Below are 12,598 nucleotides of genomic sequence, written 5' to 3'. Positions count from 1 at the left end.
GTTTTTAACATGGGCATGGACAAATATAGATGCTTTATGCAAATGTATGTTTATTATTAATGAAACCACACCCAACAAAGAGCATAAAGGGGAGTAAGGACTGGGTTATTGATTAGAAGGTCAGGGGTTTAAGCCCTAGTATCGCTAAGCTGCCACTCTCGGGCCCTTCTGCAAGGCCCTTAACCTTCTGTGCTCCAGGGGCGCCGTATCATAGCCGACCCTGCGCTATGACCCCAGCTTCTGAGCAAGCTGGGATATTCGAAGAACGAATTTCACTGTGCTGTAATGTATATGTGACAACTAAAGGCTATTCTATAAACACGAAATATTCTTGTAAATGTTTTAAAGTAATTACGGTGTTTTCAATTACCTAACACATCAGGACACCAAATGGAATTTTTGCTATGCTTCCACACGGACAGTTTTAATTGGCGTATGTTTGCATCTTGGCGGATTTTTGCGCTTGATTTGAGACTTGGCGCATCAATAAAACAAATGTTTAGTATTTAAAATGTTTTTTTTCGATGGACTATTTTATATCTGAGTAAATAAAAGTGTGTTGAGGGTTATAATTCCATCTATCTATCTATCTATCTATCTATCTATCTATCTATCTATCTATCTATCTATCTATCTATCTATCTATCTATCTATCTATCTATCTATCTATCTGTCTGTCAAAGATAGTACAATGTGTGTCTGTGTGTGTGTACGTGTGTGTGTGTATATGTGTGTGTGTACAATGAATGCACAGTTTTGTGTGTCCAGGTGTTCTGGGTTATTGTCTGTATAGACTGTCTGGATGTGAATCTTCTCACTCAAAACTCTTTGATCCATCAGTGCATTATGATCTGAGACCCAGGGGTGCTTTTACTTTCTTCTCTTTGTTGATGTGTTACACCATTTTGAGGTGTAATTTAGTTTTCAATGGCCTTTATAAAAAAAAAAAAAAGAGAGACCATAAATGCCACATTTTAGACCTTTTTTTGATGATAGCAACAAAATGATTTCATCTAATAACTTTTATTTATTTAGATTTTCCGGTCCTGTGCTTTCTTGAACAAATAGGTATTTCCAATCACAATTTGATGTGCACATAATTATCTTGCATATAATTATCTGTTGCATGTTAGTTAATGATGCTGTAGCTGTTTGTTTAATAAAATAATAACATACATAGACTTAGTTAGTTCTTGCAGGATTTTTTTTTTTTTTATCTAAATCACTCATGCTGACCGACGCTTGAGACTTTTATTTTCGCAGTTTGCTGCCTATGGCAAATTGAGCGGAAATTCAGGCATTTGTGTTACATCTTTCGTTTGAATGGAGCTTGATGGTGAATTATCGGTGACAGTCCCGAGCTGAAGCCTCTTTCTGGTGCTGCGGGCCAAACGTAGATCTCTATAATTGTCTGTTTTACTCTCTGACTGATCAGACCCAGTGGCAGGGAATGAGTGCTTTGTTAAAATGCAGAGAGAGGGCCGCCATTCCAAACCTGATGGCTTCTTAATCATGGAAATCTGGCAGTCGCTAAGAAGCGGTGGCATAATGCAGATTTTAAAGTGGCATGTTTACAGGCTCTGGAAATGTCCCCTTCTTCGAGCATTTCCAACGTATTGATTTTGTTTTCTTCTTTTTTTTTGGCAATGTATTCTCTGTCCCAAAGCTCTCGAGACACTCCACACTAAACCCCCCAAACACTCTCTAGGCTTTGACAAGATGAAATCATAGAGTGTTGTAATCGAACCCATTGTAATGGGTCATTTTTCACAGTGAAGTTCTGGCTGCTGTTTAATATGAATCCACCATATAAGCTCGCAGGTGTTTTTAGGGAATTAACACTGCCTAGGACGATGGCACTGTTGTCTCTGGAACACACAATTCTGTTTATCCCATTGGGAGGAAAGTGTTTTAGGGAAATATTTAATCTGTCTTCTCTTCATCACAGATCTCACCTCAGTAATGTTTTGTTAGATGAGTATCCTCAGATGCTCTTCATATCTAATGCCTGCTCTTTTCTCATATGTGGGCATATAAGTGTATACAATTATATACAGTTTATATGTGATTTGTGTGCATTTATATCTGTTTATGTACAAATTATTTCTGTATGTGTGTATGAATTCCATCCCTCTATTATCTCTTACAGTCCTGCCTTGTAGCAGTGGAAAAAAATAAAATAAAATAAGGAGAGCTCGATGAATCCTCGCCGTCTATTACGATTAGTCTTCAGAGTTGCTTGGAGAGCAATCCGACCTCATGATTTATGGCTTAGATAGATACATTTTATATCTACAAGCTGTGGAATAACCATCACAAATTTGATTCTGCCTTGTTGTGCCTTGCCCTGGGGATTGCAATTTCTTATTTCACTTGAAGATAATAATGGGAACACAGCAAGCATATCTGGCCATGAAATAAAATATTAGAGCCGATTATTGTATGTCAGGAACAGGCCTTTAAAATAAAATAGTTAAGCTGCTCATTAAAGGGCTGGTTCTTTTGCAAACTAAACTAACTGTTTCTTCTGATCGACTTGAGGTGCATAAGTCAAGCAGGTTTTCTTAAAAAGAATACTTATTTTTAATACTACAACAAATAATTGATATAAAACATATTGTAATATTTATTCTGTAACCATTATTATATAATATAACTACATGAAGTAGTCTCTCATGTGTCTTTGAATAATTCATGTTATTTTTTCCTTTTATCTTTTTAGCATATAAATGCATCTCTTTAACAAATAAAAATAATTTTTAAGCATTGTATTTTTCAATAAAAATAATATTAGATGCCAAAACAAAAGGTATCGTTGTCAGTAAAGCAAAAGCAAAAAACTCTAATATTACATTATATGATAGCATTGCATTATTTACCTCAGTGGAACAATACATTGGATGGGATTCATCACTTTCACACAGAAACAATTTATGTCGATTTATCAAATCTACCAACTGGCATGTCTTTTGAAAGAGAGATGAAACTGGAGAACCCGGAAAAAAACCACACAAACATTTGGGAAAAGTATATGAAACACAAACACACTGTCATTAACCTAAGTTTTGGGGACCAGGAACCCTGGAGCTAAGTGATATATTATATTATATTATATTATATTATATTATATTATATTATATTATATTATATTATATTATATTATATTATATTATATTATATTATATTATATTATATTATATTATATTATATTATATTATATTATAATGTAAAGAAAATATTTTACAAAATAAAATAATGTACAAAACATTTTCAGTAAAGCTCCAGATTAGATCTGATATGTCCTCTGTTGATAGAAAAGGACATGAGAAAATGGTTCTTTCAATCACGAAAAAAGGACGTAGCAGCTAATCTCTGAAGACATGACTTGTGTTGGATCGAAACCCTAATGTAGAGGCAGTGCACATGTAGTTTGCAGCAAGACACAGTCTAAGATAACAGCATGTTGTTAAGCACTACAACAAATGGCTAAAATACACTCAGCCTTAATGGAGACTCTGATGTAGCTCTCAGCACTGCAAAACTCCTGTAAAGCGTGTTACCAGTGCACTTTTATTGCAGACAGGTGTAGTATGCTGAATGCTCAGGAATTTTGCTATTGCGGTCTTATTGTAAACAGATTTACAAGGGCACACAGCAATCACCACATTTTTTAAGCTCTGGCACACGATCCTACATGCCTTTAGTAATTTCAATATAAAATTTTCAGTCACTTAATGCAGCTACCTGAATCATGGCCAATTCATCTCTTGACGCTGAATAAAGCCGAATTTCTTTCGCTGCACAGCAGTTCCATATCTCATGTATGGTGCTGTAAGCCAACTCCATTTTGATCTGACATTATTGCAGAGCAGCTCAAGCCCAAACAGAAGCATAGCTGCTTTCTGTTTCTTAAATCATACAGTCGATAAGCCGTGATTGCTTCTGCAAAAGGAGAGAATGGTTGTAATCTGAAGGGGCTTCTCTTCCTCAGGTACACTGCCTACAGATGTTGTTTAAAAAAAAAAAACATTTTTCACTGATCACTGAGACGCCATACTCGCCTGAAAAGCAGTGAATGGTGGTGTTAGACCTCCCTTTTTGAAATGCCAGATAGATAAACTATCTGAATATGATGGTGCAAATATTCCTTGAGAGTATTCTCACCTGGGACTGCATGGAAATGCCACAAGCACACCCACATCTCTGACCTTTATAGTTCCTGATTTAGACTAGTCTTTCTGTGCATCTGAATGAGAATGTGTGTTGAAGGCCAATTTCTGTGTCGGGAGTTATTTCGGTGCTACGCCTCTAGTGGACCTACATTGTGTCTTATAATGTGCTTTGGCAAGTTTGCTTTTGAAATCCACTGTTGCTGAGAGTGGGGAGGGCAGGGGATAAAAGGCCTCACCAGCTGTTGGCCATGTTGCATTGTGTTTACAAGTTCCCTGATGTGGACAAAGGCTTCGATGGAGATATAGTGGGACCAGGAGCCAATTCAGTAATGGAATTGTTCACCATGGCAAACCACCCAACACCCCCCCCACACACACACACACCCTTTGCTGAGTTTTGGAAATGCTCACCACCTGTACATTAGGCTGTTGTACCTTCTTATTATCACCTGGCTTCTGCCATATAAAGCTGCCCGAACATAATGGTATTTTTGATTACTGGGTAATTGGTGTTGAAGTTTATTATGTGAGTTTAATGGCAAGCCGGGACCCACTCTGGGCTTTTTATCCATTGGGCTGTCACTGTGAGCGATTGCTTTTGAAAGCATAATCTATTTATAATGACTCGAATCTGTACTCACATGCAAACACCAGGTCTTTGGCTCTTGTTAGGATGTGTTGATTAGTTTTTCTTATCTCTTCCACCAAGATGATGGGTAATGAGTGATTATGTTATTGAGTTTCTATTTTGCCTGAACTGCTTTCCTTTTTTTTCCCTTTGATTTTTTGTCATTTTTTTTGTTATCAGCATATGTCAGAGCTGTTAGCTGTAGTGCGCCTGCCCTTTATCCACCCCAGCTATCTACTGAATGTAGTGGACAACGAGGAGCTGATCAAATCCTCAGAGCCGTGCCGAGACCTGGTTAATGAGGCCAAGCGCTACCACATGCTGCCACATGCTCGACAAGAGATGCAGACACCCAGAACACGCCCACGACTTTCTGCAGGTATACACTTCACCTCATCTAAAAACTCAAAAAATCATTCAGGAATATTGTGTCAAGTGTAAACACAGCATGAATATTAAGAAAGTAATTTCAATTCAATTTAGTTCAATTACATTTTATTTGTATAGCAGTTTTAAAAATTGGAATTGTCCCAAAAGAGCCTTACGAAATTAAATAGATTGTGAATAAAAATGTTAGCATCATAAGTGTGAGCCTGTCTCAACAGTGGCAATAAAAATCTCCCTGAGATGGTATGAAGAAAAAACCTTGAGAGGGACCAGACTCTAACCCTAACCCATCCTCATCTGGTTGATGCCAAGTGGTACTTGAATACAAAACTGTTCAAAGTAATTGTAGCCCTAACCCACTGCAGCAAACTGTTTATATTAATTACAGTCCAAATCCATCTTTGTGGTACTTGAGGTTTTACCCTCTTAGATCGTTCTGTTTAACCTCATGGATCTTTAGGCTGTTCGTCCTCAGCCGCAGTAAGTGGTTGCCAATTAAAGCGAACTCCATTTTGAAGTAGGGTGTCAGGATGAATCAGGCAGGGCTTGGAAGAAGGAAGAGGCAAGATGACTTTGTACATGTACAATACTTTGTACTGTACTTAGATCTGTGTCTGCACCTGTGTTTTTCCTTCCCCTTCCAACATTTCACATTTATGTAATACATTTATTTGTGATGCCATAAGATGAATTAGTCTATATGATGCCAAGTACATTTATTATTTACTAAGGTAGATTGTATTGTGACAGCTAGCTATAAGCATTCGCCTAGTTTTCATCTTTAGAGTTCTTATCATTCAAACGAACACTTTATTGCTCTAAAACTTTAATGCATTCTAATGCACACTAGTCTAACACTTTTGTCTAATCTGCCTGATTTTATTTTCAAGCTCTTTTTTTTTTTCTTGGCCCTTTAGCGGATCATTGCGCCTAATTATTTAGATGACTGTTATAATAATAATTTTAATGCTTCATAATAAAAGGTCCTATAAAGAGCGAGAACAAACTTTGCATATCAACGCAAAAATGAAAACTAATCTTTTGGTTTCCTGCATGCTGCACACACTTTTGCCACCTCTGAAGTGAACAAATTATATCCCTGGACATAAAATGTTCTAACAGTCAGTGCGTTGCCTGCAATGTGTTATTTTATTCAAGTCCCAACCTGGTGATATTCTGATAGAGCAGTAAAACTGAAAGATCGTGTTCATCTGTAACAGCACCCCACGCAAAGGTGGTCATACACGCTTCCTGGAGTCCAGCCACAGCAGTTTGATGTACTTGCCAAAGAGAGTGTCAATAGTGGGTGTCGCAACACCTGCACCACTTCTATCTGAGCTTTAGCAAGTCAGTAAATTGCACTGATGTGTACCTTCATTCACAACGCTCTGGTGTGTGAAGCCAGATTTTCATTTTTAACGTTCCACCGTCTGCACCTGCTCATGCATCTACCAATAAAATGTCTCTTTTTTATACTTTTTTATTAGCTATACAGAATGAAATATTAACTTGCTCAAAGTGTAGGAGAGGCTTTCATTCTGAAAGCCTTTTGTAGGTTGTGAAGTGTAACAATGCTAAACTAATTTGCCAGCATGAACTCGACCTCAGAGTACCCACAGTGATTCAATGCAGTGATTATCTGAATATTCATTTAATTTTATAGCTGACCACTGGATCTTGTTGAAGCATGGGTTAATCCACTCCAATCAGGAGAGTCATGGCCCTCCGTAGCCTGTCTCTAATACCTGTCTCATTGGGTTTGTCAGCAGGAGAGACTGAGGCACAGTGGGGTTTCTCACACAGCAGGAGTTCAGGAACCTGTCACGAGGCCACGGATCGCAAGCCTTGATCTCAGTCATGCTAGATTAGCAAGTTCTGACTGAATCATGTGTCAGATTAGTATTGTATTCTTCTCTGTATAGCACCGCAAACATGATTTATTTCTTTATCCCCAAGATGCAACTGGTCAGTGTGTCCTATTCACAGCATGCTCAGACTGAATATACCTTCAACATTTAGAGACACAGTTTGTCTTTACGCTTCTGTAACAGTACACATTATACTTTTTTCTTGTGTCACTTCAGGGAGATTTTCTTGGAACTGTCGCCTCTGGCAAGCTCATTAACAAACTAAATCTACATCCAGTTTCCAGGAACGCTATTTCATGACAGTTGTCTCTTGATAGAATATATATTTTTTGGTATACAAGTTGTACTAAGCTTTGTTCAAGGATGGCCAGACATTCATACTTACAAATATACATACATATGTATATTAATTCATGCATATTAAACACGAACACTTCTATGCCTGCTCATTCAACGAATCATATCCAATCAAGTAATTATATAACAGCAGCTCAGTGCATTAAGTTACACAGATCCAGGTCAAGAGCTTCAGTTAATTTTCACATCATTCTTCACAATAAAAAAAAATTCAGTGAGCGTGACATGGTTTTGGAGTATTTTAGTATTTCAGTTTTTTAGAAATTTTATATTTTACTGTATAGTGAGACAATGAGCCAGTTCTGTGGGCATACATTTTGGAGAATCAGACTAACTATTAGTTCAGACTAACAGCAGGGTTATAGTGACTTTCTTCTTTACGACAGAGTTGAGCAGAAAAGCATCTCAGAATGTACAACATGTTAAACGCTGACATGAATGAGCTACACCAACAAAAACAGTACATCAGGTTCCACTTTCTGTCTGCCAAGGAACAAAGGCATAAGTGGGCACAGATTTTTCTAAAAGTGGACAGTTAAAGATTTGAAAATCATAGCCTGGTATTTTCCAGTCCTCAACTGTCCAGTTTAGTGAGCCTGTGTACATGCTAACCATATGCACAACTAACAAATGTAAAAAAAAAAAAAGAAAAAGTGGTAGGCACTGGACACAGAGACACAATGAAAATATGCACTTGTTTTGCACTATTGTTGAAGCCTAATATTCCATGCCTTGCAGAAACTCATTTTGCACCACACAAAACTTTATGAATGATACAATTTAATACTATATTAAGCTGAAGCTTTTTTTATTGACAAATTAATATGATGGAAAAAATAACATAACAGAAGCAAAGACCATTGAAGGGAAATTGTTTTATCATTTTAACTAGCCTCTACACTACACTGTCATACTGTTTCAGATATTTTCTTCCGTAGGTTATGCACATTAACGTTTCATTTTATTCTGCAGCAGAAGACCGATCCTATTTTCTTCTACTGCAGAGAAATGCCCCAGTCCTCTGGTTTTAGAGGAGGAATGTATGTCATGAATTTTAATCCAAACACTTGGAGAGAAAAAAGATCGTGTTGGGCAATCAAACTGACTGAGCCTGTAGCTGGCAGACAAGAATTTTTTTGTTTGTTTGTTTGTATGTTTTTATTTCTTCCAGAAAGCAAATTTGCTATCATTCCTTAAATAAATCTATATTTTTAGGAGGGAATCTTTGTCTGCACAGACAGTCAGCCAGCCAGTGTCATGTTTGGTGTGAACTTGGTTTTGTGTGTCACAGTCTGGAACTTTCACTGTCTGCTTTTCTACACTAGCTGTCTGCTATTTTGTTATTGCTTCTTGTTTTTGCTTTACAGCAGGCGTATTCAGCTAAAATTAGTAAAACATTAATTAGAGAAATCTTACCAAATATCAAATAAGCAGCAAACGTGATTGAATTGCAATGACAGTTTTTATTAGATTTTATTATTAACTATTAATAATTAGGAGACTTCTTCATTCATTTTGTTTGAAGGTTGGTTTGATGGAGAAAAATTTTTCTGATCTGAAAATGAAACTGTTTATAATACTTATGAAATCCCTCCCTTTTTCTGATCTAGAGTATCTAGCCCTGTAGCTAGTCTATGATCAATGAGTTGCCTTCAGCTATGCAATTAACATAAATGAAAATGATTGAAGAAGTCATTAGAGGATTTGCCACAACATCCAAGCTCACTGTTGTTTAGAAAGCATGAGTTGCTGTAGGTCTTGTTTACAGCATTTTTCTTGAGTCCTAAGTTTGTTCTGGGGAAGTATTTTGCCTTCACATTTTTTTCTGCTAGATGAGGACTAAACAAACAAAAAAAAAAAAACAATGAAAGTGAGATCCTGCTGTTTCAAAATATGACTTAAAGTTAAGTAACAAAAATCTGGGGGGAAAAACATAGCTTGTTAACCTTTCAAATAATGGAAAATATACGGTCGTATTCAGCTGTCTCAAAAGACTAGTCCCTTTCATCCCATCAAAATGTCACTGGAAAAAAATCAGTGCACTTGTATGCCAGTCTTTTTTTTTTTTTTATCTTACTATTATTTTATTTATTTTTGTGACTTTTCTGCCTTTCTTTTTCCCGCAGGGGTTGCTGAGGTGATAGTGCTGGTAGGAGGGCGTCAGGTCATCGGCATGAACCAGCGCTCGCTGACAGCCGTCACTTGCTTCAACCCCCAGAACAACAAGTGGTATCCGCTGGCCAGCCTGCCTTTCTACGACCGCGAGTTCTTCTCTGTCATTTCAGCAGGGGATAATATCTACCTGTCAGGTAATCAAAATGGCTATGTGTCATTTGCAGTTTTAGACCTCCTACGGGTGAGAGCGTTTATATTTAGTGCACAATTTGTAGAGTTAGTGTTTTAGTTTTTTCCCCATTTTCCTTGCAGAGTTTTTTGTCAGTTATTGCCCTTGAGTGTGTGTGTCTGTGTGTCTGTGTGTTTCTCTGTGTTTCTCTGTGTTTTTTTTAGCAGACATATTGCCCCTGAAATAGTAAAAATGTTTCTCAGTACTATGTTGTTCAGATTCATGCTGATAATTGATCTGTGCCTTGAGCCTTCTTTGGATGAGAATGTAATTGACCTATCATTTCAGTGGGAGGAAAAGACAATGTCGTCTGTCTTTCCCCTTTGGCTAAAAAGACATGCCAACTAATCGGACATCTGTTTCAAGTGTTTTTTCTCTATACATAATTCTGCTTTTAATTGCTGTTATATTGGAGAGATATGTGCTACACCTTTAAAAGATCTGTCACTATTGTTGTTGTTTTATTTTTGACTGTGAGAACAGTACTCTTTTTTTTGTTTTGTTAAATTGTCCCACATGTATAACACTTGCAAAACATGTGACACTTTACGTTTGACATTTGGTGCTTTAGTAGCTGCTGTAGAGTTGAATTAGAGTAGGTGTGTGATAGGCAGTGTACTAATGGAGACTTGAGCAGTCATTTGTGTTTGGGTTTTGCCACTGTCTTCAGGTGGAATGGAGTCGGGAGTCATGCTGCCAGACGTGTGGTGCTACATGTCCCTGCTGGATAATTGGAACCTGGTGTCACGAATGACAGTCCCTCGTTGTCGCCACAATAGCCTGGTCTATGATGGCAAGCTGTACACCATCGGAGGACTTGGGGTGGCAGGCAACCTTGATAATGTGGAAAGGTATGGTAGCAGGACACACACACACACACACACACACACACACACACACACACACACTCACGCACGCACGCATGCACACGGACTATACCAGAGCATGCTTGCTTTTAAATTCAGCATTCAATCCAAAACCATTATGCGTTCCAGATAAGAGTGCTGAGAAACAATCTGATAATTAGATCTCTGCTGGGGGATTGCACAACTATTTCAGCGGCAGGTGACTGTGCCACAAATGCATCGCACGCACCGGATCTGCTTTCCTTTTGAATACTAATTTGTTGTAGCTAAAATGAACTGAACGAACACACAGCCAGATATGCTAAATAGCCGTGTGAGATTGAAGTTTAAATACAATACATGTGAATTATAAGTGTGTATTTAAAAAACAGGGTGGAAAATAACAGCGGTTACTTAACAAAGAGGAAAACCGTTCATTTTCCGCTTAAAAAAAACACAAAAAAAAACAACCCACATACATTATGCATTATGTGTTCACCTGGGTGGCCATTCTTCTCAAAGGCTTTTTCCCATCCCTGGTTAATGCATCGCATTTTCCCAGTTTATCTTGTTCATTCCAGGGTATTTACAGGTAACCTAGTATCCTAAAAGCAGTCTCATTTATTTCATTCAATCAAAAACACTTCGCTAATGCTCAGACCTTGGCATTTCTGTTTTGTGTCTTGTCCTTATTGTCTTCTCTCACAACATAGTGTGTCTGAAACTCATTGCCTTGTCAATAGATCCATCCAAGCTTGCGTATTGTCCGCTCTACTCAGTGTCTAGCCTCTTGTGCATTTGTATGAGTCACCACTTAATTGACAGAGCACTGGGAGAATCATTGCTTACACAACAGTGGTTTGTTTGCTGTTCGAGCCTCCTGGAAAAAGAGCCTGTGCTCTCTCGGTAATTCCTAATTTCTGGCCTGCAATCCATCTTGCCTTCAGTTTCATGCTCCTAACCATGAAATCTCCTCCGTTCAGAATTATGTCCTCAATCAGTCTCTTTCTCAAGGCCGCTATCAGACTTCTCTGAGCAAGTGCTGTATTTCTAATCAATCACTGTGCAACATTTGCAGTGTTCTCTGTATATATATTTCTCTCTCTCTCTCTCTCTCTCTCTCTCTCTCTCTCTCTCTCTCTCTCTCTCTCTCTTTCTCTCTCTCTCTTTTTTTTTTTTTTTCCTTAGTAATTGTTTATATTAATATAACTTGTATTACATGCCAGCTATACACCTCTATTCATAATAAACACACTCTATAGTGATTCTAAAAGTGCTCATCGCTCTGAAAGTGCCTCCCTCCAGCGCCTTGCTCATCAGTGGCCGAACGTGTGTGTCTGTGGGAAGACTTCTAACCTTTTACCATTTCGAAATACCGCACCCCTAGAGACGAGCCTTTGTGGTGGGATGGGAAGAATTGTGATTATACCAAGGATGTTCCCTACTCAAGTGTTATTACCCGCACTTACAATTTAATTGGTCTTTGATGATGGATTCTTGTCCCTGAGCCACAATTTCACTAGCGTCCAGCACTGGCTTTCCGAAACTCAAGTGTGGCTGCGAGAGTTAATTCACTCTTTGTGTCTTCTAGCTATGATACGGACACTGTTTTAGTGCTCTGAGTCACTGCGTAAGGTCACAGTGCAATTAAAAATTATGCGAGCAAAGAAAGGAACATTAAAGCCTATTTTTATTCTTTCATCTATTCTCCTATATAAAGCTTTTTTTTTTCCTTTGGTTGTTATCAACTTTAATTATGTGCCATATGGAGAAATATATCACATTAATACATGGTACATTAGTCTTGGAGAGATTTTAAGATCTCTGTAACATTCAGCTCATGTCCAAGTGGTTGTTTTTAATACAGTACATTTCTGATGTCGTTTCTCCGACAAACTGTAGGAAAGGAGTCGTGTTAGGATTTGGGTTTGGGTTCCTGGAGGCAGTCAAAGCCAGCTCTCATTGTGGCCTGCTGAGATAGAGCACCCCGCTGTGCC

General features: G+C 38.0%; 1 protein-coding gene across 2 annotated transcripts in view; it reads left to right on the top strand.

Moving 5' to 3' along the window:
• LOC310728269 (kelch-like protein 29) overlaps window positions 1-12,598 on the top strand; it is a 91,633-nt gene that overhangs the window by 63,421 nt on the left and 15,614 nt on the right. For both annotated transcript variants that reach the window (XM_083545498.1, XM_083545497.1), the window contains exons 9-11: window positions 4,981-5,179; window positions 9,539-9,721; window positions 10,427-10,607. In XM_083545498.1, the coding sequence (XP_083401624.1) occupies window positions 4,981-5,179; window positions 9,539-9,721; window positions 10,427-10,607 (563 nt within the window). The remainder of the gene's footprint in view (window positions 1-4,980; window positions 5,180-9,538; window positions 9,722-10,426; window positions 10,608-12,598) is intronic.

This window comes from Silurus aristotelis (assembly GCF_946808225.1).
Source record: "Silurus aristotelis genome assembly, chromosome: 6".
Taxonomy (NCBI): domain Eukaryota; kingdom Metazoa; phylum Chordata; class Actinopteri; order Siluriformes; family Siluridae; genus Silurus; species Silurus aristotelis.
The sequence above is the reverse complement of the archived record's forward strand: the minus strand, read 5'-3'. Positions and strand labels throughout refer to the sequence as shown.